This window comes from Carcharodon carcharias, chromosome 14 (genome assembly GCF_017639515.1).
Source record: "Carcharodon carcharias isolate sCarCar2 chromosome 14, sCarCar2.pri, whole genome shotgun sequence".
Lineage (NCBI taxonomy): Eukaryota > Metazoa > Chordata > Chondrichthyes > Lamniformes > Lamnidae > Carcharodon > Carcharodon carcharias.
Window position 1 is genome coordinate 131,489,613 of NC_054480.1, and position 23,583 is coordinate 131,513,195.

The window sequence follows — 23,583 nt, forward strand, 5'->3', positions numbered from 1 at the left end:
GCTAGCCGGCAGTGCAGTTGACCTGATGTTGTTTTAATTGCTGAAAGTCTGTGCTTTCTGATCAAGTAAGGCATAGTCCCAAGGAATCATGTCCAAAATTTAATTCTTCAAAGGTGCTGATCACTTGAGCCAATGGCAAATGTTTTAAAATGAGCAAATAAAAAGGGAGGTCGAGCCTTTTCAACTCCAAGTGCTACTTCAGCTTCTTTCCATAGAAGCCCCCATCGTTCAGTAATGCCGCTAGTAGTTTTAAGAGCTGTTCTGTAGACTGAGTCAGTCTGTGATGTTACTTTGCTAAGGAATCACCATGAAGTAGGCCCATTGGGAGTTTTCTATTAATGTGTGTACATACTAAGCTAAAAGTGCATTTTTATTTTTAAGCCTGTTGTCACTGTTTGCTGCCAACTAACTGGTATGAGATTTTTAAAAAACACACTACAGTATATGTGTATGCTGAGTAACTGCAGTTCTCAGCAATATTGGTGAAACACTTTCTGGGAGTGAAGTTGTGCTTTTGCACAGATTAGACTTATTTTCCAAGTCTTCCCACCCCCCACCAAACAAATAATGCCTCCTTTAAAATAGAGCAGTTAGCATTGCTGCTTGTATTTATCGTGGACTAAGATAATATAAAACCATGCTGTCTACCATCACCTTGTAATCTATCTTTCTTGTCTTGTGTGACCTCATTATTTTGAAAGGACCTCTAAAAGATCAGTGAACCTGACTAGCAGTAAACGTTTGAGACCTGAGACTGAATCAAAGTCGCCTTGCAATACGTCAGTGCAATCTTCTCAACGGAAAACCATGCAGGTCGCGTCAGAGCAGTTGTTCATCAAGCCCACTACACCAAGTCTTAAACGGAGAGATTCTTTTGGGCCACGTAAATGTAAGTAATAGCATGCTTCTGCCCCACACTGCCATTCCCATCCCCTTCCCTGACTCCCCAGTTTCTCTGTCCTCTTGTGAGTTGGTAACTTGCGCTGTGAAATGGTTGATTGGGTCCTTGCAGCCCTCTGCATACCTCCCAAATGGTTGCTGCTTGTATTTGAATTTTGAAAGTGAATCTTACCTGGCTTTTCGATAGTGGCGAGAATTGCACGTGAGTAATACCCAGTTCTTGACTGCTGCTTATTCATAATCCTCTGCACATGTACTTTCCTTTAGGGTTCAGAAGTGGAAGTCCTGCTGAATCTTCCTTCCCCCCCTCCCTAGCCCAGGGTGTTGTGACCAATTGCACTGCTGTCCCAGATGAGAACATTGCAATCCCTGCTCTGTGCTGAATGAAGTCTTTATGGTTGTAGACCACCTCCACCCACACCCCCACTGAGTTGGGAACATGCATCCCAATTATTTTGCCTTTTGGATTAAATTGGCTGCTTCTGAGGCAATCATTCATCAGGCAGAGAAGGAAGAAGCCATTGGAATATGTCCCTTGCACCAGCTCATGAATGAAATACATGTTTCTGAGCTCTAAGGCAACTTTTGTCTCAAATATTAACTTTGCAAGAAATATCTTGGAGGATTTGGCTGTGTTTATCCATTTTTAATAAATCTGGTCACTCAATGTCAAGAGAGAGAAACACTCATGACAATTGTGTTCCCTTAAAAAGGAATAGCCTATCTTTATCAGATCCTAGCTCGGAAACCTTCCCATGTACTTGCACTTATGCTAGTAAGGGATAGCATGTGATCCAAGTTTTTTGCAAATTATATATTCAGAATTGTTTTAAATTAAATTCTGTCTTGCTTTTATGTCAATTACTTGACTTGACACAAAACCAAAACACATCGCTTTTAAATGCTAAATCATTGGCACACCAGAAGTTCTCCAAAACTTTGCGTGCCCCCCCCCCCCCCCCCCCCCCCCCCCCCAAATAATCTGGACAAATTTACTGTCTCCACTCAAAATACTGATTTTTGGGCTTATTGGTATACTCCGTTCATTTTTGTGCCAATATTCCATAGTTTTCGCTCCCATAACATCTTTCTTCATTACCATGCAAACCGCCCCCCCACCCCCCCAACCACCACCACCACCAAATTTCCTTAATACCTGTCTTTCCTGCTCTGCTTTCTCCATTTATTTATTGCTTCTTTTCTGTCATTGTTTTTAAATGGCTACCATCTATCCAAATGGGTGTGTGGATTTAACTGCCACAGAGTTTTCACATGCTGCATGAAACAATGGATTTTGGTAGTGAGAAGTGTTTAAAAATAAACTTAAGATGGAATGAGCATTGGTACATCAGCACTGTTCTTCTATCTTGATGTGAAATTGCAAAACTGAGCTTTAAGCAGCTGCTCACATTAGGGCTGACAACCATCAGATCTTCGATTCCTGAAGATCTGCAATGAAAATTACCCAGGATTTTGCAAAAGGTTCCAAACTTTTGTGCTTATTGTAGAAATGTAGCTGCTGGCCATGCACTCAGGCTATCCTTTTGCTACACTGCAATTTAAAAATCAGCAAGCTAGCTGATCTCTGCCAGGCCAGTAGTTGGATATCAGTTGAATTCTGCAACCTTAGGCTAGGAAGGAGGGAGGAAAGAACAATGATCAACCAAGGTTCCTACTCCTTATTTGCTGATCAATGACCTACTCTAGCTTGATAAAACTCTCGTTCTAGCCTCGAGTATGAAGATTAGCCGCATGGGCGAGGCATCACTGAGCTGCCTATATTTATGGAACCAGTCGAGCACTAGCACCTTCAGGGAAGCATATTGAAATTAGAAGCTTTATCTGTCAGTGCAGATGAGAGCTGAGACTTATGTTCTATGAATGATTAAATTTTTATTGATGCGCATCTCTGTCTCAGTTTGGGAACTTTTTGTGTTAAGTTATCTTCAAGTAATTGGTCCAATATGCGCACTTCAATTGCTGCCGGCTATTGAACTGTAACTATGACTAATAGATTCAATAACATTGTAAATCTACAGCAACAGCCCCAATTTACAACTTCAGCAACCTACATGTACCAGCATCAATGGATCATTCAGCTGATAGCACAGTGAAAAAAGCTGCTGACTCTAGGGAAATGTCATTCACTTTTTTTAATATTAGATGGTAGAACAATCTGGTGCAGTTACAGGCACATGAACAGTTCTCTCAGCACCTAATACCTCGACTGACTACACAAAAAAAAGACAGGAGAATTTCATCTGGGATGTCGAGGGGCATGTACCCCCAGCTCCTGATTTAATGTGTACTCCATCAATGCAACTTAAGTAATGGGTGAAGACAAATAAAAATTTAAGGGGAAATTTTAAGACTATTTTAATATTGATAATATATATGGGGGTATGTATCTATTTTCTTTTAAAATATCTAATGAATATCAACCATGTAGTACAGATCATGTAGGGATATTAGTGAGCCTGTGGCTTTTTATGACAGCTTTTGTGTGAGTTGAATTCTGGACCTCTGGGTACCTAATCCAGGATTGTAGCTGCTGGGTATGTGCTTCATTGCTATGCTGCAAATACATGAGTGTGTGGTGGGGGAGGCACTGAAATTGAACCCAGCCTACAAACCAATCCCAATATGGAGTTACCTAATCTGAGGGAAAACTGGCTGGTACTCTGCATTCAGCGGAAGTGCATTAGTGCTCAGCGACATCAGATGGTGTAGCAATGAGAAGGCAATCTACCTGGATCTTGGTGTGAAGTAAGCATTTGACAATTTATGATGAGATTTCTTTATAGGGGAGCATTTTTAAAAATTGCTACAGACTTCTGCCTTTTTAAATCTGTGTTATCTTTATTTAAAGAATTAAGTGCTAGAGATCAAAGCTAGGGAAGAGAATTGTTACAGCAGCTGGAGTATATAATATTGTGCTTTGGTATCCGGTGCTGAAGTTGTAGTGCCTGTTCTTTTGGGGATTTCTAACAACGCTGACAATTTCCAGTATTAGGTACGTGTATCTCTCCAATGCTTGTGTTCTATTTTGCTGTGAAAATATCTAGTTATCGATTCACTTTCAAATTTTTTTTTTGTTGTAGATCTAGTTCTGTTTTTAAATTGTTTTTTATTTTATTCTTTTTGAAAAATATGTAATAAAGAATGAACCAGTGTAATGGTGATTATCATTAAATTGCAGCTTTTAATGACGATTCAAATGGATCAGGCGCGTGAGTATTAAGTCCTATTGTTTCCCTCATCCCCTGGATTTGCACATGGTATAGTGAATAATTCCTTAACCTGTATTATTTTGCAATTCATTTTGGTTGTTTATATAAAAAGAAAACTTGTGCTCCCACTGTTAAGAAGCAAAAGAAAGAAGAGATAAAATTACTGAAAGTAAAGTTCTATCACCAGTCTTTTTATATATATATGTCCATGTACAATGCACCTTGTAGTGTAAATATGGATTTTAGTTAGTCTAAAGAGAGCACTCAAACACTTACTAGAGGCAGTACTGATGGTTATGTGCTTAGTGGGAATGGAATGAAACATTGCATTCATTTATGTCAGAAATGTTGGACACAATATTAAAATGGATTGGTTCGATAGAATTTTTCTGGTGTATTGGTAGATAAACCTGATGACAACACTGATTTTTACTACAGTATTAATGAAGTTTGGATAAGACAATAATTGTCAGTGAATTGCTCACATATTTCATTGGATTCCATTAAGCATACCCATATCCAACCAACTTGGGCTTTTTACAGTGTTGCTTCGATAACCACTTCCGTTTTAAGATTAAGATTTTTGGCATTTGTGTTTACAAATTGCATTTTATTTTGTGTTCCAATATAGTTGAAACTGAGGAAATTAGACTTTCTAAAGCTATTATTTGTGGAGTTTTGAGAACAAAAGTGTTGGGGCGGCCACCAAATGTTGCTATTTCAAAATATTATCTAGTAAAAATATAATGTCTTCATGCTCATTTGTAGGTGGTAATTAATTTGTATTTCAAGGATGTTAAATTAAGTTTGTTGGTTTTTCTGATATCAGCCCTGAGGTTCGAGCTCTGCCTAAAACTGGATATTAAATTAATCTTGGGGCCGGTTGTGGGGAAGATTGTGTGGGGAAGGGAGTTCTGCAATAGGCGATTTACTATTGGCTTCAATGTATCCAGGTTAGGGAGAGGAAAATCACCTAGGATTTCCTCTTCTGATGGCTGCTCGTAAGTCTCTTGCTGGAAGTGCACCCGTCTTGACAGCCAATGACAATTGGATTGAACTTGGCTGTGATGCAAAATATTGTGGAGCCTCTTCTCTGTACTTACTGTCTACACTTTTATATAAAATGATGTCTTGCACGAGGTACTAGAGGCGACTGAGCAGTACTGCAAGAGTCAACACCTTCTGGAGAAAGGGGGGGAAATTAGTGGAGAAAGGAAAGAAAAAAATTATTGCATCAGGTATAGCTGCTTCAAATTGCATCACTTATGAGATCTGTTGGATACTTGTATTTAGTTCACGGAAGGATTATCGGACTTTAACTGAAATCCAATGTTTTTTTTTCCTTTCCAGATTACTTAAGAGCTCAAAAAGTGTGCCGAATCTGAGTGATTCACGAAATTTGCTCACCACACCCAAGTCACCCCTACCTGCAACACCTGGTCAGAAACCAGCACCAACACACACTCCAAGACAAAGATTGAGCCAGTGTGACACATTCCAATGTGTCACACCAAGATCAAGTGCAGCTTCTCAAAACACATCTCACAAGAAATGTAAGTTTTACGACTCAAGGCACTACCTAGTCTTTTCTCTTATGCAGTGTGCAAATGTCAGCCAGCTTCCATTGGAAATTCTGTGCTTTCTGTGAATGTTGATCTTGTGTGTAGCACTCTCGCCTTTAACCCAGAAGGTCATGGATTCAAGACCCAATCCAGAGAATTGAGCACATCTAATTGAATGCTCGGGAATCCCTCGACCAATACGGCTGAAGTTGATTATCTGCTTATTGATCTAATTTCTACTGTGTGCATATGGTTGCTGTGTTGCCCTACAGTACAACAGCAGCACTTCAGAAGTACTTTGCCGGCTTTGAGACATCCTTAGGATGTGGTGGATGCTGTATAAATGCAAGTTCATTAGTTTATTTTAATTCTCTCAATTTTAAAACTTTTATTTTTCTCAAAAGGGGATAGAAATTCATTTTGGGCAATGGCAGAAAACTGGTGGTATTGGACTTAGCCACTTTTCATATACAGCCCTTGATATTTAATTCTATTGATTGAACTTATTCAGTGTATTGTCCCTTATTTTAACTTGATAAGTATTATCACTAGTGGATGTTTCCATCCTTGTTGCAACGACTGGGTGGAAATCAAAAAGCTTGGGTTTTCTTTTAAATTTCTAAAAATGTTTGCAAGCAATTGCTTGTACTAGTATGGTATTTGTTTGTCGTACTGGACTAGCAATCCAGCAATTGAGTTCAAATCCTATTGTGAGAATTTGTGAATTTGACTTCACAAAATATGGTTATTCACGGGTGCGTATTAGAAGAAATTACTGGGTAGAGTGTTGGATTGTTGTAAAGTGGTTTATTGATGTCTTCCTTTAGGGTAGGAAACCTGTCACCCTTTATTTGGTCAGCTGCTCAATTGCAAAAAATTATTTTCTTTATCAGCAGGAAGCCCCACCAACTCCATCTTCTGAAGCAAATAAGGCCTTTTTTTTTCTTTATTGTTTCATGGGACACAGTCTTCACTGGCAAGGCGAGAATTTGTTGTCCACCCCTAATTGCTATAATTGAATGCTTTGCTCGGTCAGTTCAGAGGGTAGTTAAGAGTCAACCACATTGGTTTGGCTTGGGTCTGGAGTCACATTTAGGCTAGATTGGGTAAGGATGGTAGATTTCCTTCTCTAAAAGGCATTAATGAAGCAGCTGATAACTGTAACTAGGTTTTTATATTCCAGATTTGTTAGTTGAGCTGCTGTGATGGGTTTGAACTCAGCATTAGCCTGGGCCTCTGGATTACTAGTTCAGTGACATTGCCATTATACCACCATTGCTTCCTATTGAGCATACCCTGAGAGCAATACTAGAAGGCATTCTAGTGGGGATTGGAGGGGGGGTGCTCGGTTGGTAGAAGAAACTGCTACATAACTTCAGCGGTGGATAATCTCGCACAAAAAAGTTTTTCATAGGAATTTTGGATTCAGGAGCAGATGTAGGTTATTTGGCCATTTGAGCCTGCTCTGCCATTCAATAAGATAATGGCTGATCTGGTTGTGGTCTCAACTCCACTTTCCTGTCTGTCTCCCGGAACCCTTGACTCCCTTCTCTATCAAGAATCTAACTCGGCCCTGAATAAATTCGGTGACCCAGCCTCCACCACTTTCTGGGAAAGAGACTTCCACAGACTAATGACCCCCTGGGTGGGTCATTCATTCCAAATCACTTCAAAACTGTTCCTCTCATGGGGAATAATACAGAAATTCCAGTCTGAATGTTGATCACTTTCACATGAGATAGTGCTGAGTTATTAAAATTTGCTTTATGAACTGTATTCTGAGACAAATTTTTATGACCTGAAACAAGGTGAAATCTGGTGTGATGTTATGTAAAAGCTGAATGTATAAGTTGCATGTATGACTGTTCCACTAATTAGTATGTCAGATTTTACTGAAGCTACTGCTGCAGTCTTTGGTGTACTTAGAGCCTGCTGTTTTCCCCTTATAACAGCAGGAGGAGTGTAGTATACTAATGTATTCTATCCTATATTATTTACAGTATATAAAGAAGAAAGCAAAGGATCAGACATGTAAGTATCCAAAGTGGTGTTCTGGTTTCTCTGTTAGTGCCACCTGCTTATTACTAATTTGGATGTTGAGTCAGTAGTTAAGAATGTTTCTTTGATGCATGATGAAGCCAGCTGCATCAACTTTATATAGTTGAAATTAAGCGGGTGGGGAAGCGTGCAGACATCAAGTTGATACAATAGGCGCCTGCAGAAACTGTTTGAAATGTAATGCAAGAAGTTGCAAAGATATTTGCAGATATGAGTATGTTTGGAAAAGAGAGAATGTGAAGAGAATGCTACTACAAAAATGTGGCGCTCTCTCCCCTCAAATGATGTATACTTTATCAATTGGTCTTTTAAGCATCAGAAAAACAGCTGACATACACAAGAATATGTGTCCCATTATTTTATTTGTGGAAACGGAGCCCAGAAATTTTGTGGCTTTTGATTTTTATCACATAGACTGTAAGTGGTTTAATTAGCAATAGACTCCTCAATGCAAACTATTTTTGAATTTGCACTTGGCTTTGTGTTCTGCTGTTCCTGCAGTTCTCTGAACTCACAGCTAAGATGACAGTCTTACTGGCATATTTTATGAGGCTTCTGCGAGTAAGAAAAACAATTTCATAAATCAGTCTTTCAAACGATGCTAAATTTTGCCCTTGTCAAGCAGCGAGGTGGTCATTACTGGGGGTGGGGTGTAACTTTCTATTCTTCTTTTGCACTAGCACCAAGTATTCCTAAGTAATATGTAACAATATTTGGATATTTCGGCGCAGCTGGTTTTATCAGCCATCCACCCACCACTTGTCAGTAAGTCATGTCTGATTCCGACAATAGTTAATCTTGCGATCAATCAAGAATCACATCCCTTCCCTTTCTCCTTCAACAGCACTGCAACTGCCCCACCCACTCTGCCAATAGAAAAATGAACAATTTTTGTCTGCAGGATTTTTGTTCCCTGCTGACTAATGTGACTGACTGAACTAATTTGTACTATTAACATTTTTTTGAAGAAACATTAAGATACAAAGTTAGGCAGGAAAGAAAGTGCTGATGAGGATGCAAAGGGGCTGCAGAGGGATATGGACAAGTTGGGTGAGTGGCAGGAACTTGGCAGATGGAATACAAAGTAACAAAGTGTGTAGTCATCGATTTTTGATAGGAAAATTAACAGGATTTTTTTTGAATGGTGGAAGGCTGAGAAATGTTTGCATTCAGAGGGACTTGGCCTCCCTGTACATGAATCACAGGAAGTTAACATGCAGGGAGAGCAAGAAATTTGGAAGGCAAATGGTATGATAGCTTTTATTACAAGCCATTTGGAATGTAAGAGTAAAGAAATCTTGCACTGATTATGGATGGCATTGTTAAGACCACCCCTAGAGTACTGTACAGTTTTGGTCTCCTTGTGATAAGGAAGGACATAGCTGCCCTTGAGGGTGTGCAGTGAATATTCCCTAGATTGGTTCCTGCGATGAGGGGATTGTTTTAAGAGGAGGGATAGAGTAGACTAGGTCAATATTCCATGGAGTTAAAAGGACGAGAGCTTATCTAACTGAAACATACAAAATGTTTAAGGGGCTTGATGGGTGAGATGCTGACAAAATGTTACCCCTGTTTGTGGAATCTAGAACATGGGGTCACAGTCTCAGAATTCCATTTAGTTCTGAGTTGAGGAGATATCATATAATTCTGCCCTCTTAAGCATCCCTGATTTTGTGATCCTCCATTGGACGCCCAGTCTCCGGCTTTTGAATGCTGTCCCTAAACCACCTCTTTACCTCTCTCTCTTCCTTTACAACGTTCCTCAAAAGCTCGGCCAAAGAGGTTTGTTTTAGCCATATACCCTAATATAGCTTTATGTGGCTCGGTATCTAATTTTTCTTGACGAATGCTCCTGTTTAGCACCTTGGGATCCTTTATTACATTAAAGGTGTAATATAAATTGTTTACCTGTGATCTCCATAAATTAAGAAAACAATACTGTTTTATTGCATTTCATTCTTGTATATAAAGAGTAAAACCTTTGGAAGAAGCACAAATTCAAATTAAAGGTTAATGTTTGCAGTGCCTCCTTCCGATGTTGACTGATTTGTTGACATGGTGATACCATTGAATTAAGTACTGTTATCACTATGCCATAGGGCAAACATAAGCCAGTGTTTCACAATTTTATGTAACTGTATGTTCATTTGCAAAATGACAGTGACAAATCTGTAACAGCCAGCTTATTGCCCTCTTCATCCAATGCTGTGCAGCTCCAAATACTCTCCAAACAACACAAGTTTGTAAAGACACAATCTGTAATTCCATTGCTGGATATTTTGGTGGAATAATATGATTTCATATACATACCATTACGCTTCACTGAAATTGTAGTGACAGCATTGTATGCATTTTTAGACTTTTTAATCCTTACTTAAATGCCATCTTATCTCATCTCATCTAGAAAGAATTATCCTTTTTCATCGAGTCAGCAGTTTAGTCTTTGATGGCTTAACTTTGTTTTTTTTTTCCCCAGAGGGTCCTCAATGGAGGAATATAGTGGGAAGACAAAAGGTAAGGGAAAGTTCTTTTTTATGGTAAACCTGTTCGTAAGTTCTTAGTGCATCGTTGACCATCTATCTATAAAGATGTTTTAAAATGTTTATTAATAACTTGAAACCGACCTTTCCATTTCTGAATTCTGAACATTGCAGCCAGAGGGAGCTGATTAGAGAGTTATAGAATCATAACTAGGAGCAGGAGTAGGCCATTTGGTCCCTCAAGCCTGCACTGCTGTTCAGTAAGATCATGGCTGATCTGCTTATGGCCTTAACTCCATTTTCCTTTCTGCCCCCCATAACCCTTCACAACCTCTTCAATCAAAAATCTGTCTAACTCGGCCTTGAATATAGTTAGAGATACTGCTCTCTGGAGAAGAGTATTCCAAAGACTAACAGCTCTCTGGGAGAAGAAATTCCTTTTCTCCACCTTAAATGGGAGACCTCTTATTTTTAAACTGTGACCCCTAATTCTAGATTCCCCCATGAGAGGAAACATCCTTTTGGCATCTACCCTGTGAAACTCTCTCAGAATCTTATGTTTAAATAGGATCCCATTCTTCTATCCTCCAATGAGCATAGGCACAACATGCTCAACCTTTTCTCGTAAGACAACTCCTTCATCCCTGGAATCAGCCGAGTGAACCTGCTCTGAGCTGCTTCCAATGGAAGTATGTCCCTCCTTAAGTAAGGAGACCAAAAATGTCTAGGTGAGTTTATAAAGTGGGAGGATGTAACCTGCTGGTTAAACTCTGCTATTACCTTTGTGCATTGTGTTGAAGTTATGGAGATTGTTTGGGTGAAGAAGAGGAAAAAGAGGGACTTAAGGTTTGGTCTTGCAACTTTCAGAAATACCAAATCATGTTGCACTCTTCCCAGCTATGCATTATTTTTAGATTATTCATATCTATTATGAAACTTGTATTCTTTTTAACTGAGATGCTAATTGTTAAAATCAGGAAAAAAATTAATATATTGCTGTAATGCAATTGAGCTAATGAAATAGTTTCCCCACACCTTTTCTTGTAGGAGCTCGAGTAGTGCCATCTAGATTTCGAGAAGCTGCAGCTATGAAAAAGAAAGCGGTCAGTAAGGTAAGAGGTGATATTTTTCTTCCTAATTGGTTCTAATGTTAGTTATGTAAAACACAAATCTGTATTTATATCACTAATCAGATTAACTTACTCAGACTAAACCGATATATTATTTCAGAGGGAGGACGATGGTTTAGTATTTTTTTTAATTCATTCATGGGATGTGTGTCACTGGCTAGGCTAGCATTTATTGCCCATCCCTAATTGCCCATGAGAAGGTGGTGGTGAGCTGCCTTCTTGAACTGCTGCAGTCCATGTGGTGTAGGTACAACCACAGCTATGTGGGAGGGAGTTCCAGGATTTTGATCCAGCGACAGTGAAAGAACAGCAATATATTTCCAAGTCGTGATGGTGAGAGGCTTGGAGGGGAACTTCCAGATGGTGGTGTTCCCATGTGTCTGCTGCCCTTGTCCTTCAAGATGATTGAGGTCATGGGTTTGGGAAGGTACTGTGTAAGGAGGCTTGGTGAGTTCTTGCATTACATTTTGTGGGTGCTACACAGAGCTGCAGCTGTGTGTCGGTGGTGGAGGGAGTGAATGTTTGTGGATGCGGCGCCAATCAAACAGGCTGCTTTGTTAGCATTTCTTTTTTGTATGAGGGAGGGAAGCTTGGTCACATATTCCCATTTCCTGTTCTGTGGATGGAAAGCCTGATTTGGGTCTGATTTCTCTGGTGGTCTTTTGGCCATCTGCTTAATATCACCTTAAAGCCTAAATTTTTCAGTCGCCATGCGGGGGAGTGGGCGTAAAATGACGCACACCCTATGTCATTGCGCTGCTTCGTGATGTTTCCGGTGCTTGCCCGCTGATAACTGGCCTATTAAGACCATTAACGAATTAATTAAAGTAATTGTTTATGCTCCCCATCCAACCTTAAGGTTGGCGGGCAGGCAAAAAGACCAAGCTTCCTTCATGTTTTTTTTTGGGAACTTCATCCACAATCAGATGAGGGGACATGTTTCATTAAATTCTCAAACCATTTATTTACTTCAAAAGCGCTTCAATCTCTCTGAGGTAGCTCCGTGCCTCAGGGAGATTGAAGTGCGCATGTGCAAAACAACACTGGCCCCGACTCCCCCTCCTCCCCCTGCCCACACAGGTAGCGCTGAGTGCTATGGCCCATGTCTGGCGTTGGGCGACTGTCCCTACCCGCTCCCCTGGAGCCTGCCCACCGACTGAAAAATTCAGGCCTATGTGTCTTGGTGTCAAATTTTGCTTTGTAACATTTCTGTGAAGCACTTTGGACATTTTATTACTCTAAATGTGCTATATTTGCTGCTGCTGCTTCCATTCCCCAGCAATGATGCATCTGTCTCCATTGATGTCAACAATAGATTCCCAAAAGGGAGTATGGTAATTTGTATGGAAACCTTAAGTTTAGGTGAAAGGACCTTATTTACCCTTGTACTTGCATACCAGGTTCCTATCTTTGAGGATCTGCTAGAGAAGGAGTATTTTGTGTATTTTAATCATTTTAATAACCTCCATGCATAAGCAAAATGAGTGGTAAGTTGTTTTTCATTAGACAAGGAGATGAGTGTTCAAGTCACCTTTAGGTAGTTCTGATCACAGTAGTGCTTGTGCACTGTGACCTAATTTTCTTCCCCGCCATGAGTAGTGGTGCTGCTGAGCTACCAGCTATCTGATTTGGCTGGCAGGCTTGGGGAGGAGTCTGGTGCAGGACACTGTCCTCAGTGGAAAGATAGCTCTGGTGGAGGCTTGTTAATTGGCTCTCCTGGCAAAATGCCACCCCAGGGTCCCACGCTGCCTGCTGAAGTTGGGCTTGTTCAGCTTTCACCCCTGGCCACACAGGGCCTCTGCCAAAAAATTCAGCCCCTGGTCTCAGCTACAGTAGCTGCTCTTAGTTGGGGTAACTGTCAGACTGCTGCAATTGGTCACAGCACATTCGAGCAATGGAAGAGAAAAATCAGCAGTCTTTGCCCCTCTCCACCTTGTGTTCCAATCACTAACTGCTGATCCATAGTGCAAAGTGTTTATATGTGGATTAACGAGTGAAGAATGGTCACAGTGATAAGTTGCAGCAAAGTAAATGATTGGTATGGAACTGCATCCCAACAATGAGTGGAAGTATCTGGTAAAGTGGGAAAGGTTACAGCAGAACCAGGGAGTTAATTTAGTCTCAAATTTACTGATATGTTGGGAAAAGGGATATTCTAAAACAGCCGAGTGCTTCCTGCAACTGCTAGGTTAACCTAAACTCTTCTTTTTAATAGGGTCATGAGAAAAGTTCAGAACCTGGGCTGAAACGTAAGTGGCTGTAACCAATGGATCAATAACTCAAATAATCACCCAGCAAAAAAAGACTTTCATGGTCGATACTTCTATTTGGAACTAGATATTCCTGTTTGACCTCTTCAGCTCTTAGTAAAATGATTTTTTATCCATTCAGGGAATGGGAGCATTATTTATAATCTACCTTTAATTTGTTTTCTTTTTACACACACTAGCTTGCATAAAAAAGCTAAAACACTGGATAAATACTTATTGCCTCAGGTTTACACGAACCATTATAAATATTAGAGGCAAAAAGCAGCACCTCCTCTCCCTCAGCATGAATTCCTGCTCTCATCAAATTCCCAATTTCTGCACGCCGTTTACACTGCACTCCTTTTGCGACCACCATGTTTCAGTAGGCCCTATCTATATTTATAAACCTTTGAGCCTCAACCAAGCTACAAGTGTTAACTCAGCTTCCTGCTCAAAATAATTGGCACCTATTCAGGTAATCACTTCTAGCTGATTGACAGGTAGCTGCCACTGATGGGCAGGTTCCATTAACTAGCTTGCAGTTTACTTTTTTTTTTAAGTTTTGAATTGAATTCAAAAGATTAAGCTAATTTTCAGTTTCAGAACTGCTAACTGTTCGGAGTGAGAGGTTTATATGATTATTATGTTTTAGGGCTATATCTTTTAGTTTGTAAGGTTATCATAGTTTAGAGCGGTATCTTTAAATAAAAGATGTCATGTGACCTCTGCTGGAGTCTACTTGACAGTAAATGTGGGTGGTTTATTTGTTAGATCAAAAGAAAAGTCTCTTTGTTTTATTGAAAGTGAGGTGCCAAATGTTAACAGCTGGGAACAATGACAGCTGTTTCTACATCCACATTGATGAGACCCTAAGTCTCCTAAAACCCAGAAAGGTGTTATTGGTGTCAAATGGTAAATAGTTGTGCTGGAACCTGTCCTTTTGTTTCTAAGAAGAAAAACAGTAGTAATTAGGGTAGCTGATTAACATTTCTACTTGGATACAGGGCTAATATGTTTCCTGTTTGCCATGGAGAGGAGGGTAGAGGAAGCCATTTTGAGATCCGATTACCGACTTCCCCATAAGCTCAGAGATACCACAGAGGGAAGGGCAGTTGCAGTTTTGATCTTAAGTGACCTGCAGCCAAATGAGAGTTGGAGAGCAAAAAGATAGATTTTGGCCAGGTCTGCATCTTAAGCAGAGAGAATACTGATTCTATCATTCACCATGTGGAATGCGCATTGAAAGTTAAACTAAATTTTAAGGTTTAAGAAAACCAAACTCATGAGAAGTTAAATCAAGGCTGGAGGGTTCATCTAGCTGAAGTTAGAGGGAGGATACCCAGGAAAACACTCACTGTGGAAGATAGTATTGTGAAAGGAAAAGAACAGAAGTAAAACCCTTGGGAGCTGCAAAACACTTTAGATTGGTTCCAGGAGAAGTGAATTTTTACTTAAGAGACTGAGTAACATAACACAATTGATGTTTTTGGTTGCCAGTAAAAGTAGAAAAGGGTAAATCCTGTTCGGTTGTTTAAAGTATAAGTTGCCTAAGAAAAGAAAATAGTGTTTACATGGTAGAGTTTTGTCTTTAGTCATTGATGCAGTAAAAGCTTGAAATCTTGACATGTCATCCTTTCAGCAAATCCCTCTTTAAATAGTTACCGGTCTCTACAGAGAACGTAACATCATCCAACACTTACCAGATAATTCCCACACTCCATCTACAAATAAACAACAACTGGGCTTCAGATGAAGTGCTATGCCTAATAACATTAAGTGATGTATGTTGATGCGTTCTTACTTCTATTAACAGGACTAAATGTAAAGAAAAAGTGTTTGGACCTCCACTCTACAGGGCTTGAAGAAAGCGCACTTATGCCATCTCTAAACTGGGATCTATCAGCCATGAAGTGTAAGTTTTCCCCTTCTGTACAGACCAGGGTTCTTTCCTTTCATTTACCTCCCTTTCCCTCTTTGTATTTTGTGGGATGGCAAGTGGCTAAAAATCTTAATATTAAAGTACCTTTTTAAGATGAGTAAAGTTGGCTTTGAACTGTTTGAAAATTGTCTGTGACACCAACTTTTTATTCGTGTCAAAGTTAAATAAGCTAATAATTATAGGAAAGCAAGAGAGTTCCTGTATAGTGTTTTAGGTGTCTTTATTCACTGGCACCTAACATGTACTGGATAAAGGCTTACTCCTATGGATGCATCAGCATCTCTTCCTCTACGTACATGCAGTAATCTGAATAAATTGTATATTGATTGGTGTCCTGTGATGGATCAGCCAGTTAAGATGGTGAATGGCTGTTGAGCCATGCAGGTGAGCAGCATTTCAACCTCAACCATGTGATGTGTGTACCCCATATTGGCACCAACATGAAAGGATGATGATGAACTATTGCAGTGTAGCTTTTATTGATTTGTAAATAAAAGTGCCTTTTTGAAAATTGTCTTTTGGTTTGCTGCTGGTGTGGAAAAAGATTCCAAATTATTGCCTGTTTCTGATTTCAGCTGAATTTTCGGCAATTGAAATGCCAGAATATATGATATCTGTTCTAGAACCTACTTTGGTAAGAAACTGTTTGCATTAAATAAAATGTACAATGTCATTATTGGGCTTACTTAGGCTATTAATATCAATACATCATTGGAAAAAACTTGTACCACCATTGGGTGGTTCTCTTGATTTCTCCCAGCATTACCAACTTTCGAGATAAACATGTAACTGCCAATTCTTCATCTTATTGCTTTTAGGGCTGAAAGATCTTTTTGGCTATAACCCGGGTATGAAAGTAAAAAAATTGCAGTGTGTTTCACCAGTAAATGTACTATTCATTATGTTTTACTAGATTTCTAGTGTCTTGTCTGATGTCTCTTTTTATGTCTCTACTTACCTCTTGTGACTTATTATTGTTATCGCTGTTGTTCAGCACCTTGGGACATTTTGCTATAATAAATGCACTATATAAATGTGAGTTGTTGCCATAAGATTATTATACTTAAAATTAGAAATGTAACACCTGAGCTCTCATTGTTACAAATGAGCTGACGCAAGCTCTAAGTTGCTTTATTTTTCATGCCCATTTTGTTGGGTAGGATCGTGGAATGGTTGCAGCACAAAAGAGGCCATTCGGACAGTTGTGTCCATGCTGGCTCTCTGCAAGAGCAACTTACCTAGTCCCACTCCCCTGCCTTCTTTCCCTTTAGCCCTGCAAATTTTGTCCCTTCGGTTAATAGCCCAACACTCTTGGGTGGTGCATTCCATATTCTAATCACTTGCTGCTTACAAAGGCTTTTCCTCATGTCACCATTGTTTCTTTTCCCAACCACCTTAAAGCTGTGTTCTGTTTCTCGAACCTTGTCATCGGAAGCTTTTATGTCAATCCTCCCTGAACTGGTGCCTCATGATTTTGAAAATCTGTCTTCAAATCTACTCTTAATCTCCTTTTCTAAGGAGAACAGCTCCAGTTTTTCCAACATATTCATGTAACTGGAGTCCCTCATCTCTTAAACCATTCTTGTAAATTCACCCTGTCCATTGCCTTCACAACCTTACTAAAATGTGGTGCCCAGAATTGGACACAATAATCCAATTGAGGCTGGACCAGTATTTTATAAAGGTTTACCATAACTTCCTTACTTTTGTATGCCTATGCCTCTACTTGTAAAGCTCAGGATCCCGTATACCTTTAACCACCTTTTCAGCCTGCCTTGCCACCTTCAATGATTTGTGCACGTATACCCCCAGGTCCCTCTGCTCCTGCACCCCCTTTTATTTTATACTGCCTCTCGTCGGTCTTCCCACCAAAATGAATCACTTCTCTGCATTGAATTCCATCTGCTACTTGTCCGCCCATTCCACCATCCTGTATATGTCCTCTTGAAGTTTATCACTCTCCTCCTCACAGTTCACAATATTTCCAAATTTTGTATCATCCATAAATTTTGAATTTGTGTCTTGGCACACCCAAGTATTGGTCATTAATATACATCAAGAAAAATAGTGGACCTGACACCGACCCCTGGGGAACCCCTCTATATCTGCTTCCTCCAGTCCAGAAAACATCAGTTTACTACAGCTCTGTTTCCTCCACTAGTTTTGTATCCATGCTACCACTGTCCATTTTATTCCATAGGCTTTAGCTTTGCTGACAAGCCTGTTATCTGTCACTTTATCAAATGCATTTGAAGTCCATGTACACCAAATCAACTGCATCACTTTTATCAAATTGAAACTAGGTAGGAACCTGATGAGCTTGTGTATGCTTTTGTTCCTAAGCCCAACCTAACTAAATAATAATCCTCTCTCAGTTTATATCTTCACTATTATCAAAATTTAGAATTGATGTGAACTGTGGGGTTGGGGGAAAAGGAACATGTATGACAATCTGAATCACTCAATATTGTTGATCAAAACCCAGATGTTACTAAATTTTAATTAATTAGATTTAATAAATGTTAATATGAAAGAAATATGGGCTCTAACATTAAGACCATAGTGGTCCTATCTTTTTTAATACTGTATTACATTAAATATAAATGCTGTTATGATCTCTCTTGTAACTTTTATAAACTGTTGCGTGCTCTTTCAAGTATTTTCCCCTACTTTACTCCTCGTTCTCCAAAAGGAGAGTCGTTGACCTACAGACCATATCTATGAAAAGAAAAGAGAAATATTTACATCTATATAGCGTTTTTCATAATCACCAGCATCTCAAAGCACTTTATAATCAATGAAGTGCTTTTTGAAGTGGAAATATGGTAGCTAATTTGTACACATCAAGATCCCACAAAACAGCAATGTGATAACGATCACATCATCTGTTTAAGTGATGTTGATTGAGGGATAAATAATGGCCAGGGCACCAGGGATAACACCTCTGTTCTTTGAATAGGGCCATTGGGTTTCCTATGTCTATCTGAAAAGGCAGATGAGTCCTTGGTTTAAGGTCACATCTGAAAGACAGTACCTCCGATTCCTTTATTATTGTATTGGAGCATTGGTCTAGATTTTTGTGCTCCAGTCTCTGGAGTGGGACTTGAACTTATACTTTTAAATTGACGCTGAAAGTTCTACCATTGAGCCAAGGCTGATACTCAATGAACATGCCCCTTGATGCATCAATTGAGTAAGTCAATATACAACAGTGAGACATACTGAAAACAGTTACATGTTCAACTTTCCATTTAGCTGATCTCAAGTTGGACTGAAGTTTATTACAATCCAATTAACTTTAGCAACCTATTAAAGGGATTAAGCGGTTTGGAAAGTGAGGCAGGGTTTCCTTCTCTCTACTGCTTTTCGGTGAGAGGGTTACACTCAGTGTTTGGTTAATGTTTATCTCCTGGGCTCAGGTCATAAAGAATTGGTGAGGTGCTGGAGATGACTGCAACTTGTACAAGTGTCAGCTTCTTCAAGTAGAAGAATAAATGGAATAAGTGCATAGCACACCAAAATCAATTTCCACCTGATCCTGCATGCTCATACCATTTAAATTAAACTTAATTGTCAGGTGTCTAGCTGCCAATCACAATCTCATCAAGGTCACACTAACAAAAAGAGAGACTTGTAAACAATTTAAGTCAGTCAGTCTAAGAATGCTACTTCTTGGATTTCAACAAGAATCCCTATTGGGCATTTAAAACAAGTTGCTATTTAACGGCTAAGTGGCTAATTATACTCCAGTACCAATCTCGGACCAGCACATGTACAATCATGCAGGTCTAGATTGATGCTACCAGCTCTCAAATTGCATGTGTGTAATGGAGTTTTTTGCCTTGACAATTATACAAATGGCAATTGTATTTGAATTATAGGAGCACATTCATCCTATCTGTTAACATTTCAAAATTCGAACCTTGCATGTTTTTTAAGTTCCCAGACAGCTGCACCTTGGAAAAATTTGGCTTTGCAAGAAGATACACTTATATAGCACTGTGAACCTTTTGGAAGTGGATTCACTCCTATTTAGTGCACTTTAGGTGGCTTGAATCAGTGCAAAGCCAAATCCATCCATTCAAACCACTGATAATTGGTCTATACTCATTTGACATATTCAACATTCTTGATTTTTTTTAAAAAAAAAGACCTTGAAATGAACCGAGTTCATATTTTGCTGAACATTAAGACAATATTCTTTAGCTATCTAAAGCCTTCAGCCAAGCTTGAATACATAGAGAATTAATGATTCAGGAGTATTCAAGAAGTAGCATTAAGAATGTTGTCATTTTTAGTGAGCAGCTCATACATCCACCTGGCAACTACAAAAAATGTAAAACCCCTCGGCAGTGGCGAGGTTTGGTGGGTGGGGGTTGGTTGTGGATTCTACACCTGGGTGGTGGAGCCCTCAGTGAAAGGAGTAGGAGAGAGAAAGGTGGCTAGAATTCATGTTCCTGATTATAAAGAAACTTCTGGAAATTCATCTGTGCAAATGCCAGGTGAGACTTCCGTACAACACTTTAAAAAAAAAATTATGCTGACAAAACAAGCTTTGCAGTCAAAGCTCACACTTGGATAACAGCCACTCAGAGGACATTATCAGATTGCCCAAGGACCTGTCCCCAAGAGGGAAAACCAACCTAATCATAGGCCTGTTGTCAGGTGGAATGCTATCTCAGTAGCAAAGACATGGCAAAGTACACTTTTTATGGTAGCTCAGTTGGCAGCACGCTTGCCTTTGAGTTGCAAGTTCTGAGTTCAACAGCAACTTATAATGTTAATTGCACCAAATAAATGAAAAACATCCCAAGACCCTTCATAGGGACATTATAAAACAAAGTGTGATGCTGAGCCATATAAGGAGATATTTGGTCAGATGAGGTAGTTTTTAAGGAATCTCAAAGCAGGAAAGTGAGGTAGAGAGACAGAGGTGTAGGGAAGTTATTCCAGAGCTTCCACGCAACTGAAGGCATGGCCACTTCATTGTTGGAATAATTAAAATATCTATAGAAGTTTTAAAAATAACGAAGAGCCTATGGTGGTTACATTTCTTCAATGCTTTAACCCTGTGTGTTTGCTTTGGTTTGACTCATCCAGATATAATTTACATTTTTTAAAAGAAATTCATTTCTTTTATGTAGCCTCCTACGCTGCCTGAAGAAGATGCAATTGAAGTGCATAATTTTGATGCATTGCTCTACTCCTACTTGGCCTCTATGGTGAGATGAGATGATTGCACCAACATTTGTTCCTCCAGGTTATATCCCAATAGAAAGTGGTAGAAGTGTGTAGTGCTGGTCTGAGAAAGAAAGATAAATATTAAATGTAGGCCCTACCTGAAAGGCCAACTTATCTTTCTCACGCATACTCGACCTTTTCTCTTCAGCACAACTGACTCATTTTATTTTAGAGCTGTCTTGATCTTTGGGTTCCATTTCAACTTTTTGCCTCATCTGGTCTTTTTAGCAAGCATATTTTTTCCTTCCTTTCAGTGGCAAAGACTGCAAGCTTAAATAATTCTTTGATCATTCTTCCACATTACTTTCTTCTGATCCCAAAGCCCTCAGAATCATTCTGTTGTGCCCCAATATCGAAAATCCAACTCTGCATCACGCTAAGCTCTTCTCTGCCACCTTTACACCTGCTGTTTGTTTTTTTTTAGCCAGGATCCTTCCTCCTGCTGGGGATTCTTTCTTGTTTCTTTAGAATTCCTGTTTCATTTGGATCCATCTGGCTTCTTGCCTCTCTTGATCCTTCCATTGCAAAAGGCAAGTGTGACCTGTCAATCTCCCTCTGAATGTGTAGCACTTGGGTCAAGTCCTGACAACATTATCAGACTTGTTGACAAGCACCAAATCCATCACTTCCATCATTTAATTATTTCTGGTCTCCACCTAATCACAAATTATTTTCTCCCCCAACCCCATTTACATGGCTCTATTCCTCTTTCCTGAACCATTCATCTATAATATCTCCCAGTTCTAAAGTTGACCTGAAATGTGTTAACCCTACCTTCCTCTTTCCTCAGATGCTGACTAATCTGTTGAGTGCTTCTAAAGTTTTCTGTTTTTTTCTTTCTTTTCTCTGTTTAGCTCACAATAACACCCCTTTCTCTCATTCACTGCAGTTGACTTCATACCTTTGGCCTGGATATAAAAGGGATGGGTTATGTGGGAAGTGTGTTTTGGTCAGAAAACCTGCGTGTCATTGAGTTTTAGCTTGAAAATCTGTGTCTGATGGCTTCCTTGTCTAGAGTCAACCTGATTTCATTGACAAACTTGGCTTGCTGTTGGACTCCAGAACAGATTGGCTGGATCCATGCCTGTGCTGGGATTGGTTTCTGAAATAGAAAATATTCCATCCCTCCGAATTAGCACTTTTCAGCTTTGACCTCAAAATTCAAAGTAATTTTGAAAATTGCAATAGTATTGGCAGAGGTTTGGAGGCAGGGAACCTGTTCCACATTGTTTTTTTTTACTCCATATGTAGAGAGAAAGTAATTTGGCAAAATACCAAGAAAAGGCAGAAGAGTACTTGCTTCTGATTGAAGAGGAAAACCAGCATTTGCGGCGAGAAATATTTCAACAGAAACAAGAGCTTATTCTGCAAGAAAAGAACAAGCAATTAGATGGAATGGTAGAACAGCAGGTAAGTTAACATTAACTGGTGATAGAGGGGAGGGGGAGATTATAGTCCAACTTATTGTTGAGATCCTATCCCTCGCACAACTGCTCTACACCATTCTGCAAGCCACGGAATGATGTTTTAAAGGTGCTTTCATATTTACTTGTAAATAATTCCTGCTATTTCTTTTTAATTACTCTCATTTTCCCTCGTTTCTAATAAAATTTCAGTCATATGATCTCTCTAATAGAAATTTGATTGCCCCTAAATACAAACATGGGGCTGACTTTTCCCCGTTTTTAAGTTAAAAGGAATGGATAATCTTAACCTGATGGCAGATGTGTAAAATCTATGATGCTGTTGTACCCAAAGTGGGATGCTAGTTATGCTAAAGATTACAGGAAACAATGGTGTAAATTCTTGCTGTTCAATAAGGCTACAACCCACCTCAGCTTTAATGTTACTTCCTATTGGAGAATGGAGCGAGTGTGTACTCTGTTGGCAGGTGCCAGACACTGTTGGCATTCCAAGACTTGGACTCTGTTAATCTGTCCAAGCCCTTTATGTCAAGATGAGCCAGTTGTGAAAGTGGAGTCGGGTGATTGTGAAAGTTAAAAACCAGAAGACCATGGTTAGGGAATGAGAATTGAATGACAGTTCTTAATTCTTCCTCTAGCATCTTTGCATTCTATTGTAAAGCTAGGGTGGGGGCCCTTGGGGATTGGGAAAGAGGAATAATTTACTTGTACAAACACCCCATTTCATCCAAGATGCAAGTGGAAGCAGGTTGAAGAAGCAAATTGCTACAATTGCTGGGCCCTCGGCTGTTTTATGAGCACTCTTCTCGAGGAATAAAGTTGGCAGCAAAGCAAATAGTATGTCAAATTTTAAGGAGCATTAACAATGGAACACAGTTGAGAAGAAAGAGAAAAAAATTATAAAACAAGGATGTAAAACTAATTTTATCGTGAGTCTGATTCGATATCCTGGCTCTTGACATCGGCTGCATTTGGCAAAAGTTATTAAAATGGAAATAGGTAAGACATATAGCTTCTCAAATTTAGATTGTATTTTTTTTACAAACGTTTCCATAATAGGCATAGGTATTTAAATGACTTTTGGTAACTTAATTTTCTTACTTTGTTGGCAGCAATGTAAAATAATACATTCAATTCATGCTCATGGCCAGTAAGAAACTTAAATTGCTGACTTGCAAGTGTAAATATGCTTACTACTATGGTACTTCTTCAGTCGACATTTAGTTGTTTTGTTTTATTCATGCAGGTCTTGGAATGTAACCTTCAGGTTGCTTTTGCTACCAGGCAAATCCATTAAGCATTATGCATAAGTTAGAAAAAAAGTTTTGCCTATTTATTAAATACTCGTGTGAATGTAAGTTCAAATTAAC

The 23,583-nt window shown here is 39.3% G+C and overlaps 1 protein-coding gene across 2 annotated transcripts in view; it reads left to right on the top strand.

Moving 5' to 3' along the window:
* The window catches only part of haus8 (HAUS augmin like complex subunit 8), a 103,620-nt gene that overhangs the window by 66,070 nt on the left and 13,967 nt on the right, over nt 1-23,583 (top strand). For both annotated transcript variants that reach the window (XM_041204073.1, XM_041204072.1), the window contains exons 2-12: nt 702-889; nt 4,100-4,130; nt 5,481-5,683; nt 7,693-7,723; nt 10,227-10,264; nt 11,278-11,342; nt 13,576-13,609; nt 15,423-15,521; nt 16,124-16,182; nt 20,693-20,770; nt 22,041-22,199. In XM_041204073.1, coding sequence (XP_041060007.1) covers nt 808-889; nt 4,100-4,130; nt 5,481-5,683; nt 7,693-7,723; nt 10,227-10,264; nt 11,278-11,342; nt 13,576-13,609; nt 15,423-15,521; nt 16,124-16,182; nt 20,693-20,770; nt 22,041-22,199 — 879 coding nt within the window. In that variant the 5' untranslated portion in view covers nt 702-807. The remainder of the gene's footprint in view (nt 1-701; nt 890-4,099; nt 4,131-5,480; nt 5,684-7,692; nt 7,724-10,226; nt 10,265-11,277; nt 11,343-13,575; nt 13,610-15,422; nt 15,522-16,123; nt 16,183-20,692; nt 20,771-22,040; nt 22,200-23,583) is intronic.